Source organism: Triturus cristatus, chromosome 8 (assembly GCF_964204655.1).
Source record: "Triturus cristatus chromosome 8, aTriCri1.1, whole genome shotgun sequence".
In the NCBI taxonomy this organism is placed as follows: domain Eukaryota; kingdom Metazoa; phylum Chordata; class Amphibia; order Caudata; family Salamandridae; genus Triturus; species Triturus cristatus.
Window position 1 is genome coordinate 250,871,028 of NC_140591.1, and position 13,043 is coordinate 250,884,070.

At 45.9% G+C, this 13,043-nt stretch overlaps 1 protein-coding gene across 1 annotated transcript in view; it reads right to left on the minus strand.

Annotated features, from left to right (window-relative positions):
* Nucleotides 1-5,041: 5,041 nt before the first annotated feature.
* Nucleotides 5,042-13,043, minus strand: part of LOC146801933 (matrix metalloproteinase-18-like) — a 30,042-nt gene continuing 22,040 nt past the window's right edge. The window contains exons 5-10 of the mRNA XM_085621455.1: nt 11,713-11,874; nt 10,456-10,573; nt 8,857-8,990; nt 7,432-7,591; nt 6,905-7,008; nt 5,042-5,903 (exon numbers count right to left, since the gene is read on the minus strand). Of these exons, the coding sequence (XP_085477581.1) occupies nt 5,794-5,903; nt 6,905-7,008; nt 7,432-7,591; nt 8,857-8,990; nt 10,456-10,573; nt 11,713-11,874 (788 nt within the window). The 3' untranslated portion in view covers nt 5,042-5,793. The remainder of the gene's footprint in view (nt 5,904-6,904; nt 7,009-7,431; nt 7,592-8,856; nt 8,991-10,455; nt 10,574-11,712; nt 11,875-13,043) is intronic.

Consider the following 13,043-nt stretch of genomic DNA (forward strand, 5'->3'; position numbering starts at 1 on the left):
CGTCCCTGCACCCACAACACCTACCCTTCCCCCTCCTGTCCCTGCGGTGCCTGGTCCTTCCCCACATGATGCCCCCCCCCCCCAGTCGACAAAACACTCTTGTGATGTGCAGACAAGCTAGGGGAGACGCATGGCCATGTGTCCCCCCCCCCCCAAGGACTGCTGATATGGACTGGCCATTGACCTTTGTGAATAGTCTAGTTTACACATTGTTATTTTCATGCTGAATAAAGCATTTTCTTTTTCTTTGGAAAAGTCTTGCATTTCAGGTATTGATGTTGATGCTGATGCTACAGGAGTTGGGGTTGTGGGCATGTGTTATGTTTCAGGGAAATGTTGTGGTCTGCTGCTCATGGGGTGGAACGTGGTATCTGCGTGCCATCACGCGATCTCTGCAAAGATTCTTTGTCGTGTATGCTCTTTGTGTTTGGAGACATTGTCCCAAGGGGTGTTCCTTTCTCTGTGGCACCTGACATCTCCCCTGCAGAGAGTTGCACAATTGTTGTGTTGCCCTGTGTCTACATGTCCTTTGTTGGTGATGGATCCCTTCAACTCTGGGCATGCCTGCTCAGCAATGTGTCTGCCTGCATTGTCTGTGCCATCCTTGGTACTCACTGTACTTGTGTATAGAGTATTTTGCCATGCCTTCATGGATAAATGGTCCCTTTTCCGCACAATGCATGTGTGTAATCCCAGCCTAGTACACATATGGTACTTGTTCTGCTGGGTATTTGAACACCTGACTCACAATTGTGGGCATTGTATCTGTGGGAACTCCACACTATTCCTTCCATGACAGACAACATCTTGGTGGCTAGCCCAGCACCTGCACATTCCTATCAGTCCTGGCATGTGCGTGACAGTGTGTGTTCTCTTTGGCTCTCTTAGTTTGTTAGGCAGTGACATGACTATACAGTCTTGTGCATGATCTCAGTGTGTGTATTGTGCTGCATCTGCCAGGGGTGGGTATGCATGTTTTTTTTGTCCTCACATCCACATGTGGTGTGTCATGCAGTGGGGGTAAGACCTCCTTCCTCCTGGGAGTGGGACAATGCTGTCAGTGATGTGTTGTTATGGCACTATCCTCATTGTCCTAAGTTAGGGATACGTACATTCACCCATGGAGCTGTGGTCATCTGATAATGATGTACACCCCCCCATGTCTCTGTCCACTGCTGGGAGTCCTCTGCACCCACCCCTCATATGTCTGGGCACTGCTAGGGGTCTTCTGCACCCACCCCTCATATGTCTGGGCACTGCTGGGAGTGATAGGCACCCACCCCTCATATGTCTGGGCACTGCTGGGGGTGATGGGCACCCACCCCTCATATGTCTGGGCACTGCTGGGAGTCCTCTGCACCCACCCCTCATATGTCTGGGCACTGCTGGGGGTCCTCTGCACCCACCCCTCATATGTCTGGGCACTGCTGGGAGTGATAGGCACCCACCCCTCATATGTCTGGGCACTGCTGGGAGTCCTCTGCACCCACCCCTCATATGTCTGGGCACTGCTGGGAGTGATAGGCACACACCCCTCATATGTCTGGGCACTGCTGGGAGTCCTCTGCACCCACCCCTCATATGTCTGGGCACTGCTGGTAGTGATGGGCACCCACCCCTCATATGTCTGGGCACTGCTGGGAGTGATGGGCACCCACCCCTCATATGTCTGGGCACTGCTGGGAGTCCTCTGCACCCACCCCTCACATGTCTGGGCACTGCTGGGAGTGATAGGCACCCACCCTCATATGTCTGGGCACTGCTGGGAGTCCTCTGCACCCACCCCTCATATGTCTGGGCACTGCTGGGAGTGATAGGCAATCACACCTCATATGTCTGGGCACTGCTGGGGGTCCTCTGCACCCACCCCTCATATGTCTGGGCACGGCTGGGGGTGATGGGCACCCACCCCTCATATGTCTGGGCACTGCTGGGAGTCCTCTGCACCCACCCCTCATATGTCTGAGCACTGCTGGGAGTGATAGGCACCCACCCCTCATATGTCTGGGCACTGCTGGGGGTCCTCTGCACCCACCCCTCATATGTCTGGGCACTGCTGGGAGTCCTCTGCACCCACCCCTCATATGTCTGGGCACTGCTGGGAGTGATAGGCACCCACCCCTCATATGTCTGGGCACTGCTGGGGGTCCTCTGCACCCACCCCTCATATGTCTGGGCACTGCTGGGGGTGATGGGCACCCACCCCTCATATGTCTGGGCACTGCTGGGAGCCCTCTGCACCCACCCCTCATATGTCTGGGCACTGCTGGGAGTGATAGGCACCCACCCCTCATATGTCTGGGCACTGTTGGGGGTCCTCTGCACCCACCCACCCACCTGCGCCCTTGCTGTGGTACACTGCTGTCCTGGCCATACACCACCCCCAATTTACAGCTGATGTGCTGCACCAAGCCCTACACCTACATCTGTGGCGTGTGTACGCCTTGTATCCATCATTTATTGGGGCTGTAGGGGCCCCTACCCACGCTCTGGGGGCGTGGGTACGGGCCGTACCACCATTGTAGTGGTGATGTAGGGGTACGCGTGTACGGCCCGTACCCACGCTCTGGGGGCGTGGGTATGGTCTGTACACGCGTACCCCTACATCACCACTGCAATGGTGGTACGGCCCGTACCCACGCTCTGGAGAGCGTGGGTACGGCCGTACCACCATTGTGGCGGTGACGTAGGGGTACGCGTGTATGGCCCGTACCTACGCTCTGGGGGCGTGGGTATGGGCCCGTACCCACGCCTTGGGGGCGTGGGTATGGTCCGTACACGCGTACCCCTACATCACCACTGCAATGGTGGTACGGCCCCCCAGAGCGTGGGTATGTCCCGTACCACCATTGTGGTGGTGACGGGTACGCGTCCACGTCCACTTCAGTTGTGGCGGGACGTGGGATTGGTGGACACGCCCCCCGAAGTGACCAGACCATGGAGGTAATTAATGTGCAGGATGTATTAGTAATTTGTGGGGTGTGGGTTATGTTTCCTGCCCCTTGCACACACCCCCCCCCCCCCTTTGCCCCTGGGGGTTGTTCTGACCTTCTGCGGCGTCTACGTCGGTTTCTGTACACGAGGTGGTAGGCTATGAGGGCCGGGATGACGCGTAGGTTGGGGTCCATCGCTGTCCGTCGCGTACCGGGGCTCCTTGTTCGCGTCGTCCTCAATTTCCCGGCAGTTTTTGGCTCCCGTAAAAAATGCTGCGTGCGGAGTGACGTCGGCACGAATCGTACTTGCTGGTCTGTAGAAAGCTGCCTGACTCCGTCCGGACGTCGCGTATGCGCCGTCCAGATTCAGATTTGTATGTATTTTTTTGCAGGTCGGTGTTTTTTACGACTCGTACGGAAATGGTTTTTCTGTGCGAATCGTACTTGCGAGTTTGTAAGGTGTTTTTCCCGGGTACGAGTCGGACGGAAAAAACGCTCCGTACGACCATTCGTACCCGGGTTTTACCGGATCGGAATCGGCACCTTTATGACTCTAAGTTGGTATTCAATTTAATGGGGGGTCATTCGGACGTTCTAATTACCGAAGGTTTAAAAGAATAAGGTATGACTGTTGACACAAAGTCAGCAGGTGTGTGCAGGCAGTGCTTAATTTGTAAAATAATTATTGCCAAGGCCCTCATCAGGAGCCCTCTGTAACTTGCACTTCCCATTGTCTCTGTCATCTCAGCCAATGTCATCATAACTTCTAAGCATTGCACTCCTATAAGTGGGACAATTCTGATTATTCCTGGGCCCCAAAGCTATTGGAATGGCATGGGTGGCAGGTATTAGCCACTTTTTATCTATATTTTATTAATACACAACTGTTGTTGTGCTCATTTGTAGATTAGACAGACAGCGTCACCATGTGGCAGACTTTCATAAGCACCGGTGTTGACAATTTAATGCAGGTGCTGAGCAACGGACACCACCGGCTCAAATTAAGCACTGTACTTGCCCAAAATGCATTCTATTAAAACAGTTTTCTCAATCTTCCATTGTACCCCACACAGGAGCGACAAACAGGGCGCTGCACGTCAATAAATGACAATGTGGAAGGTGCAATATTGCCAAGGTCTCCAGAATCTGTTTGGCAAATGTCAGCCCAGTGCCGATGGATGCAGGTGGGGCCCACCTGCATTATTTTTGTGGACCAGCACTTATTTTTCCTCTTTAGAGGCCTTGAACCAGAGCAAGAGAGAGAAAAACATACAATGGGAGACGGAGGAAGAGAAAGAAGAAAAATATTCAGAAATGAAGAAAGCAGGAACCTACAAGAGAGAGTTAAAGAGTCAGAGAGTGTCTGCTGGTGGATTAAAAAAGCTTGAGGTGGAATCAAGACTATGCAGCCTTGGTATTCCTCAAGCTGAATTCAGTCGAGCCAGACACGGGCTTCTGAGCACAACCTTGGGCCCCGCACAGTTGAGTATATGAGTACATGCAACTATAGGGAATGTTACAGTAATCCAACCTTAGAGCAAGGCACAGTTGGGCTGCAACGAAAACAGACTTCCTGTGAAAGGTGGGGCATGATCCTCCCCACTAGGCCTGGAAAGTGGAGGGTACAACTAAAAGTGTAAAGGGGTATACCAAGAATAATGCCCCAGTCCTCACTATGTCCTAGGCATAGATATTTGTACCTTGACTTGAATAAATAAAATTGGAAGTGTCCACCTTAGAAATTGGACACTTTTAATGTTTTAAAAATGCTCAAACCAAATTTGTTAGGCCTCATTCAGATGCCCATTAAAATGATTATCCCAAAATTGTGTAAGATTCCTCTGCTTGTATTTCTGTGAACCCTCAAAAGGGGAGTGCGCCCGGAACAGAATGCCGACATGCTTAGGGTGCAGGGTACTTCCCCCACGAAGTGGTTTTGCGTCTTTCTTCAGCCCTCCTCCTTCTGCTCACTCTGTGTGATGTATCATGAACCGAAATTCGAAGGCTATGTATGTACTGTATACCTGACATCGTCAGCTTGGCAAGGAACATTTAATACCCCCAATTATACGTACACCGGAAATAACTTTAAAATACATAGGATTTTTAAACATATAAATACTTTATTCTTCAGTACAACATATAAATATATACATTTATATATATTATATATATATATATTTATTTTAAAAACACGAATTAAATACACATATTTAATATATTCTTAAATATGTGGCGGAACTGCAATCCCTTGCATTAGCCTAGACTGTCAGATGGATGGTGAAATGTGTCAATGCAAGTGGCCACATTTAATAAACATGAGCTCTACCAATAGTGGGGGTGAACTCTCATAGCTTGAAAGGTGGCTCGGGTTCTCGTTTATTGTAGTCAACAAAGTCGTAACCATTTTCATTATTTATTGTGTTATATGGAGCTTACGCCACCTCGAGGTAGTGGCGTGGCATAGCATAGACCTTCATCAAGTGTTGAAGAAGGAGCAACCTGGGGCTTGGGAAAAATGATTTATTGTGATGCAGAGGTCAGGCTCATACTTTTATCAGTGCACTGCAGAAGCCTTGCTGTGCCCTGCAGGAAGCCACACGCTGCCTAGTGTAATATGTAATATGACAAATGAAAGCAAGAGCTGCTCACTTTCTGGGTCTCATCAGCTAGAAGAAAGATCATGAGCCCTGTTGTAATATTATCTTAAACTTCAGAGGAGTGCTTAGTGGTAAACCTGGGGCACACAGTTGGTATTAATTCTCCAAAGAATGTGGAATGGCAAGGTGAACTGCGGCACAGTGGCGTTTCTTCTTTTGTCTTCATGTAGAATCCTCTCGCGGAAAGCTTCTTTCTTCTCTTATTTCTCTGTACAGCTCAGCCAGCTGTTGCTTCTCAATACTCTGGTAACTCTCTTGGTTTTCAAGCTGAACTCATGTTGCACTGGTCCACTGAAGAAATACAAGGATCCTAGAGATACGAGAAACAGGAGTTAGTGGCTATTGATATTGCTAACATGTTTGTTTTGTGTTTCAAGGCTGTACGGAGGTGCATGCACACACGTCTTGTAGGCAGGTTTTCATTATTAACTAAGGGCCAGATTTAGGGGTTGACTTGTATTTTGGAGGACAGGGTAGACCCCCAAATGCAGCAGAGTACCCCGTCTGTCAAACCCTCAGTCCGTCTGCCTCATTTAAGAGTCGGGCGCACCATCAACTTTCCTCCACCAGACCCCATTGGCTCCATTGATGGAAACCTTTCTCCATTGGCCCATTGAAGTAGGGCATTGAAGTAGGGGCTGTCTAAGGAAGGGCATTGCCCCACCAGTTGGTGACAGGTCAGAGATCTCAGACATTGCAGTGGAGCATAATGCAGGTATATATGTGTAGTAAAAGGATGGGCCTTAGTGTTTTCCCTGATTCACTATTACCACGGTGTAAACTCTATACATTTTCCACATACAACAAAGTTACCAGTCACTCGGCTCCCTGCAGCAATATTTTGAATGCAATGCTTCGTAGCAAGAAACTACGGTTTTTGACATATTCAAATAAATGCCATTGGCCTGGCTGGCCTCATTGAGACGCTCTCGGAGCTGTGATGCCCACCACACAGGAAGGCTGAGTAAGTAAGGGAAGAACTAGACCAAGCATTCCGAAAAGAACATGGATGTTCATGTTTCTTATTTCTGAAACCACAGAAATGCAGGACGAGAAAGCTTAAATGTTAATGTCAAGGGTCGAGAGAAGCGATGGTTGAGGCCAGATGATCTGACGAAAATTGATCGTTGCTTGACATTTCAAAATGTAACATGGGTCCATGGGGGATCAATAATCCATCAGGTGGCAGTCACGTGACACACAGTGCAGCACTGGATTAACACATTTCAGAGGCATCAGTTGTATAGTGATGCTATTATAAGCAATGCGTCCAAAATTGTCAAATAAGTGCAGCTCGTCTGAACATCTTACCATCGCTTTGGAAAACAGCATCGATCTTCTGGCCAATTCCTGGAAAGTCCTCTTCTACCCGTCTCGGGAAACCTTTGTCCATTTTCTGATTCTTTTCATCAAACCTAAGGACAGAGGAGGAGACCCAGCATTGTCAGAATCATTCTACTTCATTTGTAACATGATGGCCGACTAGTTTGAAGAGTTCATGCCCAGACATAGAGCAGGGTGAACAGTATGTGAGAGAAGAGAGAAGAGAGAGGAAGAGGAACCGAGAGGGGGAGGAAAGCTTTAGTTGACATCTGATGTTTCTTCTCACGAGACTCTTTAAAGGGAGACCATAGTAAGCACTCTCAGTAATATTAACTACATCTCTCCAGTGCTCCACCGCATTGATAATCTGCTTTTGTTAAATTTCTATTCTAGCAATTTTTACAAAAACAGCCAATATTACAGCTTTCAAGTCATAACATAGATCTGGATCGGACTCTTGTAGAGAGGTGATAAGATCCCATTACCTTCACCCTATCCCCTTTCGTCCCTTTTACCTCCAGTATTGCTCTCCAACGAAAAAATATGTTTTTCTTGTGCCTTCGTCATAGGAAGCAGCGTCAATCTGCGTCACGTTTCTTGGGAATCCAAGTTTGTAGATGTTCTTGGGGTACCCTTCAAGTATTTCATATGCACTAAGAGCCCAGTATTTAGAGCCTGCAAAAAATAACGTGTTTCTTTATTGCTGGTCTTTTAGGTGTTGCATTTGACATGCAAGATACTATACAGCAGCAAGAGGTAGAGGTCACTGGGGAAAGAAAAGGTTAAAAATAGAAACCCCGCGAGTGCTTAATTTGTAAAAGAATAAGTGCCTCTTTAGGAGGCTATTGCAGTTTGCAACATCCATTGCCCAGCCAATGACAGTAAAACACAATCAACAGCCATCACACTCTTACAGGTGGGACAATTCAGACTATTACAGGCTCACACAGCTATAAGAATGGCTTGGGTGGCAGGTATGTCATTTTTAATGTATACATTAATAAACAACTGTACTGTTCTCATACCAAAATGAGACATACAGTGCCACCATGTGGCAGACTGTCATATGTCCCGATATTAACAATTAAGTTCTGGTGCCGAGCACTGGAAAACACCTGCTCAAATTAAGTGCTAAAAGCCACGAAGTGTGAATAACCAGTTCTTCCTCGTATCAGGTTCAGCACAGTACTGGAACAATATCCCTATGGCCATGATTAAATGAGTTCTCCAGTTAATTCCACTATGTTTAGTGTCGACTAAATGAGTTCCCCAGTCAATTCCACTATGTGCAGTAACTTCTTCTATTTACCGCACATAACAGAATTAAGAGTTTTGTGACAAACATAACACTTTGAATGCAAAGTTAGAAACGTTTTTAGAAAATAAAGCATTTCTCCAATGTAAAGTCTGCCTGCCTCTATACATATTTGGTTTAAACCCACAACTACTTTTTTATTAGATAGGGTTTTGGGTCAAAATCCATGGAACATTGCATGGGAATGCCCATGTACCACCCTGATGCAACGTCAACTTGGGGCAAAGTAACGCAAAATACTGCTTTACTTTAGGATTACTTATGAGTGGAAATCAGGATTTGCGTTTAGCAGTAATTCCTTGTTCGAGGCTTTGAGCTGGTTTGCATCACTTTTTGTGACATTTAGCTGGCGCAAAGCTGCAATAAATCTGGTCCTCCTGAGTTACTCATACATACTTAAAAAAAATATAAATCACACACTCACAAATCTAAAACCTTTTGCAAGACCAAAAGTGTTGAACTTCATCTTTAAATTAACGATATGGAAATCACTTTTGGATCATCAGTATATTTTCTATGCTCAATGAGAATTTAAATGCTGTAACAATGTGTTCCCCGTCAAAAATGGTTTTTATCAGTGCATTACTTTGTTCGCAGTAACCTGGAAAATATGTTTATGAATCACCTTTGAAAATGCGAACTTGATCAATATCAGTATTTTCATAGGCAGCATCAATCTGTGATGGTAAAGAGGGCCAAAACATTTTGATCACACGCAGTTCAGTGTTTGAGGTTTGGGGAAGATTGCGCCAACAGAACCTATAGAATAGAATGCAATAGTTTCACATTGTGATATACATACTACTAAACTAGATGTAGATTTATAATCGTGTTGACCAATGAACACACGTTGCCATCATTTGGTTAGGAAAGTGACAGATTGGTGAAAAGACATTGGTTATAGGAATTCCTTGGTTACCCTATCAAGAGCATAAATGTACTACTTTTAATTTAAGTTTCTCCCAAGAATTGCATGACGATTCTATCATTTGTCAAACTAGCTTATATGTTAAAAAAATGCCCATGTGATGTGTCATGGAGATGTTAGATGAACATTTTTTATTTTAAATATCGAAATCACATTACAAAGAGTCCTACACAAAAAGGACCTACATGGGAATTTAAAAAGTGCATTGCAAAGACTTTGTTAGTTGATTAAGAATAGCTTATATCCCTTAATGTTTATTTTTGATCTGGAACAACAGACTTGGAGGCCCATTATGATATCGGGCGGATCGCCACCACCGGGCCGGCGGTGGCGATCCACCCGTCAAATGTCCCTGGTTCACCCCCCGCCATATTAGTATGGCGAGGAGTACCAAGGCGAACGGAAAGACCGTCCACCACTTTTCCGCTGGTCGGATTGCCAGCCGGGCGGAAAAGGGACATAAAATGGTGGCGGTGCCTTGCCGGCACCACCATCCATATTAGTCTGCCTGCGGTTGGATGCCTTTCCATGGCAGAGACTCTGCCATGGAAAGGAATGCGGTGACAACTTTGGGGGCCCGTTGTGGGCCCCTGGGAGGCCTGGGGGGGGTCCCAGGGGTGGCTTTACCGCACAGTGCCTGTTACGTTGTGCAAGCCAATGCACAACATGCATTTTTTGCATTGCGGTGGGTGCTGCTTACAGCACCGCCCGCCGCAACATAGAAAATGCAGGATGCGACCGCCATGGTGGCGGGCGCATCCTAATTGCCATAGTGGGACCGCCACACCTCTGGCGGTCGGTCCCATTTACTGTTACGGTGGCGGCATCGTAATGGGCCCCTAAGTGTGCATACTATTGAAAGATAACAGAGGGTGCACTGGAGGGCAAAGATGTGGAACAGGGTTGAAGGAAGGGGGAAGATATGGGGAGTCTGTCCATTGTTACTTGATTGTTGCAAATCTAGTTAGTGATTAAAGAAGTTAAATTAAACTACATCTAGAAATTCTTGAGCTTTGGGTGAAAGCACATATTTCCTCTTCTTAACACCTTCTGTCCTCAAGCCATTATTGGTGATGGCAGCCTATTATCAATTCATTATTCTCTACACTTAGGCCAGAAAAGCTGGTTCATATATAGCTAGGAAAAGTGTGAAAATCTAATCAGTCTCCTGCATAATGGCAGTGGCCTTTTACTATAGTTATCAGGTCAGGGGTCAGTGGTTTTCCTACAACTTTCTGTTGCATGCTTGCTCAAGTGTTATGGGACAGACCCTCACTTCATGCAAAGTATGCTTACCTGTCTTTAAAAAAAATAATTTCTCCTCTGAGTGTGGTGATGGCATCAAAAACCAAATTGGGATCACAACCTGATGGAGTGGTAGGCCCTGTAGGCTGAACAGGATTCTTCGATAACCCTAGGAGAAAAATCGAAATTATGTTTTCAACTCAAATAGTATGAACACATACTCAGAAATTTTGAACCACTTGAATATGACATTTGCCAAATGGATGCACGATAGCTGACTCAAACTCAACACAGACAAGACAGAAGTACTACTCTTCGGAAGCACCACCGTGCTGTGGGACAACTCCTGATGACCTGCCAACCTGGGACCCCTCCCACCCCAAAGTTCAGGCCACAAAACTCAGAATCATACTCGACTGCAGACTCACCATGAAGATCCAGATCAATGCTGTCTCCTCCACCTGCTTCCTAACCCTCTGCATGCTCCATAAGATCTTCAAATGGCTCCCAGTATCCACCAGATGTACCATCACCCAAGCCCTCATCGTCAGATGCCTAGACTATGGCAATGCTCTCTATGCTGGAACCATAACACAACACTTCCCTGCATTCGCCACAGCCACAGTGGAGGTCACTCCTGCTCCTACCTCGCTGCAAAATCTTGGAACAGCCTCTCCATCCAGGACATCTCCCTACCTTCAGAAATTCAGAAAGGGACTCAAGACCTGGCTCTTCGACTGAGACCCCATGTAACATGGACCAAGCTCCTGGATACCCTCAAGGTGATTAGTACTCTTCACAAATACGGATGATTGATTGATTTATTGATTGATTATTTGACATTAGATGTCACTTACATATGACATCCAACAATGCCAAAAGTAATATTAATACCGGTAGTCTATGAAATGAGCTATGATAGCATTAAGCATTGTAGAATTGAGGAATTACTGAAATAAGTAATGGTTAATTCATCGAATGGTATGTTGCGCTATGTTTTGTTATTCTTATATGATGCTGTATTGGACATTTGTGCAGCGTGGTAATGTCGGCTGTATCAGTATCTCAGTCTCCTTGTTGGAGATTTCCTTTTGTAGACAATCCCTGACGAGTTGAGTGAGAAGTTTGTGTACTTCAATGCCATAGATTTCATTGCAGGGAACCTAGTGTTTATGTCTCCTAATCTTGTTGCTGTTGACTGTGTACATTGGAACTCTACTTACACAGGCTTTGCTTTGCCAGACTCATTTATTCGCTTGTCATTTTATAAACTTTAGATTCCGAATCACATCCACAATTGTTGCGTACCATAAAGAGACTGAATTCCATTGATATCATCCTGAGATAGCTGAAACTCCTTGGTGTTAACATTGATGACAAATGGAAACATCAAAGCCCCAGGGTCTTTGGAGTGAGCGAGACCCAGTGCATGGCCAATTTCATGAGCTGCGATAAGAAACAAGTTGGTTCCTAGAGAAAAAAGAGATTTGAAATGTATTAAAGGTGAGACTTTTCCAGATGCAGACATGACTAGGCAGCACATGTTTGATGGTCTTGCATCCCTTTGATGAATACTTTTCAATTGGAGACATATTTGACACAAAGGCTTTAATAATTAATGTGGAAAATTCATATAGATTTCCAGATTGCTTTCACAAGCAAGTAAACAATGTTAATGTTGCTCTGTCCAAGTCACTCATGAAGACTCTTGGTCGAACAGTATTCGCCTTCATGTTAGCCATAACCATTTGGTTTTCAATTCTGGTGGGGACAGAATTGTACTCCATCTGGCAAATGGGTGTGTTTCCCTACCCTGAGTGCCCGACTGCATGAATCTGGTGTCCTGCCTTTTGATTTTTGAACCCGAGAAATGCAATACCAAATATTGGTAGGCAAGTTCCATCTCCAAATACATTTAAAAAAAAATAATAATAATAATTGCCACCCGGGTAATTGTAATATCCTGACTGAGATTGGAGCTAGCCTATACTCAGATCTTGCTGCTGAGCTCAAACACAAATTCAAAACTGAGGAAAACCTGGCAGCATTTCTAGTTGTAGGACTGGGGAAGCATATGCCTCAAGCTGTTGCCACCCTCCTGTTGCAAGTCTGTGATAGAATGCACTGTGCTCTCCATTACCAAAAATATAAACTTTCATCCTCTTTGCTGTAAAGTGCTTACATTGCTCAATTAGGGGGCATATTATCAAGACAGGCGATAAAATTATCGCCGCTTTAGCGGCAGAAAACTGCCGCTAAAACGGCCATAATGAGCTTGATAATATGCAATATGGAATTCCAATTGAAGCCCAGGTTAGATGTCCTTGACGTCTAACATGGGCTTCAATTGGAATTCCATAGAGCATATTATCAAGCCCATTATCGCCGTTTTAGCGGCAGTTTTCTGCCGCTAAAGCGGCGATAATTTTATCGCCTGTCTTGATAATATGCCCCTAACAAACTATAAACTACCATTCCAGCCCCACTACAAACCAGCAAACCCTGCAACACAAGCTCTCTCTGTGGCACCAGGCAGTAAAGAACTCCAACAGCGCCAACGAATGAAAACATCGACCATTTGAGCAAAACATATTTTCTCTAATTGGATGTTTTTTTCTTTTAATTTCAAACAATTACGC